Here is an 8,596-nt window from a genome sequence, read left to right as displayed (position 1 = left end):
TTATCAGGCTAAGGACCTTTACCTCGGCACCATTACTTAAAATTACTTCAGGAATGTTTGTTGCCGTTACAACAGATAAATTGCTCCATTCCCACGACAGTCGCATCTAAGTAAACGGAAAAAACATAATTTTTATCCGGTCCAAATTTCTTCAAATTGTTTTCTGCCTTACATCAAAAACAACAACATATAAAATACTACGTTCCCACGTCAGTCGGAAGAAAGAAAAAAGTCGGAAGTCAGTCGGAAGTTTAAGAAAAGTTTATCTGGCCGAAATTACTTCAGGAATTTTTTCAGCCGATATAACAACAACAATAGATATATTACAACATTTTCACGTCAGTCGGGTCGACCTCACGTCAACTTTGCTGATCTTTAGCTCATACTCATAAATAAAACAATGCGGTTTTCCATATTCATTTCATTCATATTTATTCATATACATATATCCTTTAGTTGATTATGTTACATTTATATCATTCATATATTTATGTTTGTATTTTATATATATTATCTGACTTACATATGTAATACAATTTCTGCTCGTAGGGTCATTTCTAGTTCAATATTATAAATGTTAATTGCCTAAGTACCCATGTTAAGATTCGACGCCAAGACAGACAGCCTTCGCGGCAGTTTCTTATAAAACCAAAGAAACGCGGTAAAAGCAAACTTCCGGCGTTGAGGGAGTGTAGTAAAACTGAGTAGTCACCATTTGCTTAAGATAAAAGACTCAACACAGTAATTAAATTATAGTAAAAATAAACTAGAAGTGTTGCAACAAAACTAAATATACACATACATATAAACTACATTTTATTTTGCTTGTTTAATTAATAAATAGGTAGGTACAGTTTACAGTTAGGATCACACTAGTCAAATTATTAACTAATTTTATTGTATTTTCATTATTTAAAACATAATTACAACTTAAAAATATTAATATTCAAAATAGTTTACAATGGTGCGCTCTGAAAACGCACACACGCACACACATAACTCAACTAAAGCAATTGATAAAGCTAATTTAAGTTGAAGCAATTAAGTTCGCCAACCGAACGCGGCGCTCAAACCAAAACATCAGGTGTGAAATGTTGAAGTGTTGCAATAAAGGCGTTGCAAATGAATATAACGGTGTGAAAATGAGTATCGTTAAACTGTTAAAATGTAAGTGAGTGGAACAGAAAAATGGCACAATAAGCTCTTATCAAATGAAAGCTGTGTAAAAAATCATAGTTAACGGTTTCCGGTTATATTCACTATTCGGTATTCTTCATGTTTTTAAGTTTTTTGTTTCTGTTGTTGCTTACAAAACTAACGGACGTTTTTCAAATTTGTGTTTGAGTTGCATTTGACATTGTTCTTTTGACACATTCGCCATAGAAATTATTGGCAAAGTAAAAGTTTCGTTTTTGACGCACTGAGAATGAAATGCAATATACTCCAGCGACAGTAGAGAGGGAATTGTTTGGCTTACAACGCCAAGTGATCGAGAATCGGTTGTGTGCTCTACGCTGGCCTCGTATTTTGTCGTTATGCAACTCGTGTTAAGTATTTAGTTAATTTTCTTTGATTATATTTTTTGTTTTTTACTTTTAGAGAGAATATTACACTGATCAAATCCGTATTTCGTAATTGTCATCGTTGAATATTTTGTTGTCTGCAAGCGAGGGTATGCATAAGAAGTTGTGCTTTGTAGGTCACACATTCACCCATACAAATGAAGATAATGTAGCGCTTAATATTTGCAATTGCTGGCAATTAAGTTTGTCTATTCTCCTGTTTTAAGGTATTAAACTGGTTTTGCACAAAAGCGTTCACACCGCCACTTTAATTTAGCAATTAAAATAATTCACTGCTTTACGCACATATTTCAACTAACATACATACATACGATATATGTAAGTAAATACATAAATTCATAAGCAATAGGTTATAGGTAAAGCGAATGTTTCCTTAATGGTCGCTGTTGTAGAAAATGAATACGTCAGTTGCATATTGAACGTATTCCCCAAATTATCAAACACTAACTACATTTAATTTCACTTTTTCTGCGTTGTTTCACGTTTTTTCCATTGTTCGCACGTGCGCAGCCATGCGACTCACTCGCCTTGAACACTTTGCTCCGAGCAGCAGCAGTGCCGAGGTGCTCTTATTGTAGTACGCACTTGTCCTTGTCGCCGCTGATGTCCACTTGCTCCAGTTCGCGCGCGATTTCGTGGTCGTCCTCGATACTGAAATGTTGGAGAACACAATCCGTCAAATTCGCTTATTCACTACGTGTTTATTAACGTTAACTTACGCAATTTCCTGACTATGCAAATGCTGCACCAGCTCATCACGTTTGTCCACAATAGCAACCAGCTCCTCGAGCAGCAGCCGCTCCTTTTCACGCTGTGCTTCCGTTTTTCGCCAATCTTCCACAGACTGCGCGGCCCGCAGTTCCTGATTTAAAAGCGTGTATTTGCGCTCCAAATCACTTTCTTGCTCACTGCGAAACAAAGAATGTGAACAATTCAGCGACTACTCTTAAACTTGCCTAACACTACATAAACAAAGGTCTTGCGACCGTAGAATTACTACTTTCCAAACGGCTACGCACACACTTACAGTATATTGAGCTGCATTTGGCGGCGCAGCAGCGCGTTTTTCTTGTTAACCAGCGTAAACCACTGCGACAGCAGTTGCTCCTCCGTCTCATCGGTTTCTGCGCGAGAAGTTGAGGAGAAACATTAATAAATGAACACTAGATGAGCACGGCAATTACAAATTACATAACTGAATTATTAAGATTTTGAGTCAACATTTAAACAACTACAAAAAGGAATTAAACTTATGCTAACATATACATATATTACTGGACCAATGCAACGCAGCTATTGAAAAAATTTACAAATTTACAAAACGGACTCAGATTTGAACGATTTCCGTGGTTCAGTTGCGTTAATTGGGTTTTCGCAATTTTTGTAGCGTAAAAATCTGAATCCAAGTGGTGAGTTTAGTATGTGATGATTAGCGCATTACGAATCAAATATAGCTATGTGTTATAATTTCGCTGGCGCGCGCACTGGTGTGCAGCAGTTCATTTAATTTGTCTTCCTGTGGCCAATTCTTTAAGTCTTTGGATAATTTTAAATTTTTTTAACACTTTTAGTCTGCACACAAGTTGCGCGGCATTTCGCATAGCAACAAGCTTCGCTAGGTCTAATAATTGTACGAATTTTTAAAAGTTATGGATTGTGTTAAGAACAGTTAGAATACGAGTATGAGTTGCGATTAAAATGTTAGAGCACCGGCAGCGCTGCAATCGTTCGCACGAGCGATTAATGCCTTTTATACAAAAGTAAATGGACGCGAACAGTGTGTTAATTACAGCTTGCGTAAGCGCAACAGCGGCAAAAGCAAGCAAGTAGCGGTTATTCAAATTTGCTTTGCCGAGCAGCGTTTGCGTTACAACTCGCTATGCGCGTGGCGAAGCGTTCAAGCAAAGCGAGTGAAATGTGGACAGTGATCGCGGTGAACTTCCAAACAGCTAAATGTCAGCACAACATCCGCAGCGATGCAAGTAACAGCCCATTAATGCACTTAAATAAAAAGCAGCAAAGAGCGCTCCAGCGCGTTAACAGTGTAGTTGTTGTAAGCGAATAAGCATTGCGCGCGTGCCAAAGGCAATTTCACATTTACATATGTGCGGCTTTGCTTTCAAGTTTTTCCTTTTTTGTTGCAGTATATATTTTGCCGCTTGTAGTAGTGGTTAAGCAGTAATTATAATTGTAACTGTGTTTGTAATAGTAACTACAGGCGTTAAGACGTAAGGCGTAATGCGTAATGCAAAAATTATTGTTTACCACCACCGCAGTCGCCACCAGCGCGACAATGGCACTGGCAGCGGCTACGCGATCGTCTTCGGCCGCTAGGCGGCTCCTCGGTTCGGCAACGGATGCGCCGTGTGTCGTCGTCAATGTCGCCCTCAGCATCACATGGCAAGTGTAAGTGCACCTTTGGCAGATTATCACAGGAGGAATGATTTGAGGAAGCTCTGGTTGTAGTTGTGTTCGTATTGGAGGAGGAGGAGAAGATAAAATTGAACGGCGCAAAAGCGTTTGCGAAATTTCGGCTACTTATAAACCTATTGTGCGACTGTTGCGGATGCGCATGATTCCTATGATTCTCATTCGCATCGACAATACATGATTGTGAGCGTGGACGGCTGCGCGGCGTTCGTTGCTGATGTTGACTAGCATGCTCCGCCGTAGGCGCACGATGACGGTGTTGACGTCGTCGCTTGCGTCGTCGACGCACTACATTCTCATCAACATCAGCACCGTCCACCGTCAACGCCGATCGCACATCGCCTGCGCGTACGGACGTCTCCTCATCGCTGGACAAGGATGAGGGTGTCGCGGAGCCCGATGATGTGCACGGCGTAGTGTCTTCGCCCGAAGGCGATAATGAAAACTGGCCATCGCTATCCATGTCAAGCAATTTAATACGTATACTATCACCACCACCAATACTATTGCGTATTAATCTAATAAAAGGGTTACGTTGTGAACGATTATTACTTGGATTGCCGCCCATGACAGCGCGTAGTTTCTTCTCTAGGCAGCTGGCCTTCTGATCGATGGCCTCCTGTTCGCGCTCGAGCGCCTCCAGTTCCGATTCGATGTAGGAGCGTTTGTCGCCCTGTAAAGTGAACAATATATACTTAAAATAGTACTCAAAATTTTTACGCCCACCGAGCACACATACCTTCTTGTCGTTCTTTGGTGAAATGCGCTCCATGACGGCATTGAACGACTGCAGTGGACTATTACTACCGCTGTTGCTTGTGCCATTGCTGAAGCGTTCGCTTAATCTATGACTAGGACTCATCAATTTACTATTACTATTTGTGGTCGTCGAAAGCGTGTCCACATCGCGTGGCGGCGTTATTTTCTTCGACGGCGACATCGGCACCTTGATTGGTGAGTTGCTGCCCGTGCTGGGCACACCATAGTCCTCGATGCCGTTGGGTATGGGTGAAATGGTGCGCTCGGGTGAGAAGTTCATTCGTTTCAGTTTCGTCGGCGTGGTCGGACTGTCTAAGTTGCCGCCACCGCTGCCACCATTCACTGATTTGGTTCGAGTCTCGAGTATGAGGCGACGCGCCTGCTCACGCAAACGTTGCTTACGTTCCTCCTGAAATCGGGTCGAAACATTAGTACTATGTCAAAGTACAGAATGAAAAATTAATATTTTTTTTTAAGTATCAAACGAGCGAAAGAATATGAAGTAAATAAGCTGGCTCGAGCCGAAGGCTTCTAACTGCGCCGCTGCAAATTGTTATGTTGCGCTCCAGGGTTACTTACGTCGTGCTCGTTGCGCTCCACGCCATTGGAAACTTTCAGCTTTTCGATCATTAACTTGGCCTTTTCGCTCATTTCCTTGTGACGTGACAAAATGCGCTGTGACACATTTAATGCATTTGCAGATTTATATAAATATTTTTTTTGTTTTTTGTTGGTGATCAGGCGGGTTGATGAATGTTAAACCGAAAACGATAAGCCAAAAACGAAAGCGAAAACGTAAGCGAACAAAAGTATGAACGTGCAAAAACAAAGCAAAATTAATTAAAACTAAGTAAATAAACTAACGTAGGAAATATAAGCTTATATACAAATAATATAGAGTCAGCTAAATCTAAAATTAGCGCAAATATAACAATTGAACCAAGAAAATGAGTCTAGCTATACGTAAATATAGTATATAATCAAAAAACTCTTACAGGCAACTGGCTTTATGAGTAAAGCAAAGCGATTGTAGCCAGCGAGCTCATTACTTACATTTGCCGCATTCGGATCCAATGCTGTAGGTGAATGGGGTGCCAACTGTTGTTTATCGGCTTGCACCGGATTCGACTCAACAGTCGTAGCACACACATTTAGGTCGCCACCATTAGTGCTCTCCTTACCTTCGGCAGGCGGTGTCTGGTTACCAACTTGACCATGTTGCGATGCGTTGATCGAGTTCTTGTCTTTGCTGGGTGAAAGCACCTTGCCCAAAATATTCTTCGAGCCAGAGAGTATTATGTTCTTTACATCTTTCTTCGCTGTCGGCGATGGCTGTGCGGGCGCCGAGTTATTTTTCGTCTCTACACCTAATATGTCGTCGTCTAGCGAGTTCTGGTGCAACAGTTGCGCTTTTAAGTGGCTTAAATTGAGTAGATTCTGCGAGAGGTTGTCCGACTTGTAATTGCCAATCACATAGCTCGACTCGTCGGATGTCGGTCCTGCATAGCAAGTTTAGTTGAAAGTGCGGAAAAAGTAGCAATTAATTAACAGAATGTAAATAGAGAATGGCATAATAATAGAACGATTGTTTTGCTTATAAATACTGAACGATTAATTGGAATGTCTTTTGCTTTTACCTATTTGCTCAATTTGCAATTGTTTGCCGGTGAAATGCGCACGCAACTGATGCAGATACGTCATCACAGCCAATTTATCTGGCACAGCCAGCAAACTCATGTCACGCGGCTCAATCACGCGGGGAATGCCCAACGATTCGGCGGCGTCAAAGGCTGTGCGACAATTGCCTACGACGTCGTGTGCGGACAGTTTTGACATGTCGCTGAAAAGGTAAGCAGACAAGTGGAATAAGTTTGGACAATGGTCAGCGCGTGTACACTCACATTAGGTCGGGTTCAAAGTGGTGAATGATCGCACAGAATGCCATGCCGTTGCGCCAGCTGGTCGTCAAATTAGTCACCTTCACGTTTGGATAGTCTTTCGTAACATCCTTGCACCACTCCAGCAAGTCCTGGCCCGGCGTATTCTCCTTCAACACGATCTTCTCGACCGGTTTGGCAGAGCCATTCAGCTGTAAACTGTTGTTACTGTTAACGCTGCTCAAATGATTGTTATTCGTGTTGCTAATGCTGCTGGTCATGTTATTGCTTATGCTGCTATTGCTGTTGTTGTCATGCTCATAGCTCTTCTTCAAATTAAGCGGTGGCAATTCGGCGCGTTTTGACTCACTGCGCGCGGGTTTTGGCGGTGCTACGTTACCGCTACCGCTGCCTGTAGTAACGGACTTTTCCCTCAAGTAGTCATTATCAGCTGCCGTATTCGGTGTCGACACTGTTGGCGGAGCCGAAGTCGACATAGATAGCAAAGAACTGAGTGTTGTAGACTTGCTGTTGCTAATTTTGGCTGATTTCTGTTCAGTTTTGACATCCACCGCCTTCGCTTCTTCACTGACAGCAACGGCAGCAACGCTGGACACCACTTTCTTGTTGTCGCCATTTGGCTGCGCAGATGACACGTCAATGCTGTTGCTTTTGTTGGCTTGAAAGTTGAGTTCACGACGCGCGCTAACATCACTCGGCTCGCTCGGTTTGCTATCGCCGCCCTTGGCGAGAGTGGCGATTGGAGTGGATGTAATAATTTTGCTCTTTAGGTTGGTCGGCAGCACGCTGTCTTCTAAGGGTTTGGCAGGGGTCAGCGCAGTTGCCGAAGACTTCGACTCCGGTTCAGCGACAGCGACAGCGTTTTCTTTTTCTGTTGGACGCTGTTCGGGCTGCGATTGTGGTTGCGGTTGCGCAGCGCTCGGCGTCTTGAGTAGCTCGTCACTAGTGTCGAATCCAAATTGTTTCTCTGATTCGAATTCAAAATTCAAACGATTATGTTCAGCCAATGGAGTTGGATCTTCGGACAAGGAAGGAACTACGCATACACATACATACGGACATTTACAAACGATTAACGGTTAACACATTGGTGGTCATGTATGTAGTTCAAGTGTATGGGTGTGTTGGTATGAATGTGTTTCGAAAATAACGAGTATAGGTATTATTTACAACAAAAACAAAAGTAACATAAATTTATATAAAACAAAGTAAGTTTGCACGCATTTACATAAATTAATAAATTGATAGTTGTTATGTAACATATAAGTACAGATGCAATGAATGAATACCAAATGATTTATGTGAAAAAGTTGATTTGAGAAAAACGCGAAACAATTGCATTAAATTTAAGAAACGAGTCAAGAAAGAGAAAGAGAAACGGGTAAGAAAAAATGTAGATTCAATTAATTTTGAAAACAGTCAAATTAATTATAATTTTTAAATAACAGACTATCCTGTAAGAAATTATCGACAACCAGCGCACATATTTTGAACTTTAAAAATCTCCCATTAGTAATTACTAAACCGCTCTCGAGCCTTCATATTACCCTGGACTAAAATACCATTGATCATTTGAGGCTCCGAAGTACATTTATTCGATGTTCGTTAAGAAAGTTTTTTCGAATCATTGGAACCAAAGAGTATACTTCTTGTCTTCTTAAAAAAATTAAATTAAATATTATTGGATCATTATTAGCTCATATTCTTTCACCATTGTCATCTTGCACGGTCAAAGGAATTCATTAGAAGAAATTAAAGATTTTAAGCACTCCCCTACTGTTACTGTGAGAATAGTTCCTCACGTGTTTAAAAACTTGATAAATTGTGTCGGTATGATACTGTACTACTTGGGTTTCATGTATGTTATATAAACGGATATATTTTTACATATGCGTAGCTAACAATGACTGGAATTAAACGGCACTA

At 41.1% G+C, this 8,596-nt stretch overlaps 1 protein-coding gene across 14 annotated transcripts in view; it reads right to left on the bottom strand.

The window, feature by feature from the left end:
- Positions 1-799: 799 nt before the first annotated feature.
- Positions 800-8,596, bottom strand: part of LOC105228108 (EH domain-binding protein 1) — a 32,510-nt gene continuing 24,713 nt past the window's right edge. For 9 of the 14 annotated variants that reach the window (XM_049453337.1, XM_049453336.1, XM_049453339.1 and 6 more), the window contains exons 6-14: positions 6,674-7,706; positions 6,410-6,612; positions 5,826-6,271; positions 5,352-5,447; positions 4,753-5,181; positions 3,849-4,686; positions 2,611-2,707; positions 2,303-2,491; positions 800-2,234 (exon numbers count right to left, since the gene is read on the bottom strand). In XM_049453337.1, coding sequence (XP_049309294.1) covers positions 2,153-2,234; positions 2,303-2,491; positions 2,611-2,707; positions 3,849-4,686; positions 4,753-5,181; positions 5,352-5,447; positions 5,826-6,271; positions 6,410-6,612; positions 6,674-7,706 — 3,413 coding nt within the window. In that variant the 3' untranslated portion in view covers positions 800-2,152. The remainder of the gene's footprint in view (positions 2,235-2,302; positions 2,492-2,610; positions 2,708-3,848; positions 4,687-4,752; positions 5,182-5,351; positions 5,448-5,825; positions 6,272-6,409; positions 6,613-6,673; positions 7,707-8,596) is intronic. The other 5 variants (XM_049453346.1, XM_049453348.1, XM_049453347.1 and 2 more) reach the window with 3 other exon arrangements.

This window comes from Bactrocera dorsalis, chromosome 3 (genome assembly GCF_023373825.1).
Source record: "Bactrocera dorsalis isolate Fly_Bdor chromosome 3, ASM2337382v1, whole genome shotgun sequence".
Classification (NCBI taxonomy): Eukaryota; Metazoa; Arthropoda; class Insecta; order Diptera; family Tephritidae; genus Bactrocera; species Bactrocera dorsalis.
Note: the sequence above shows the minus strand (reverse complement) of the source record. Positions and strands in the feature narration are given on the sequence as shown.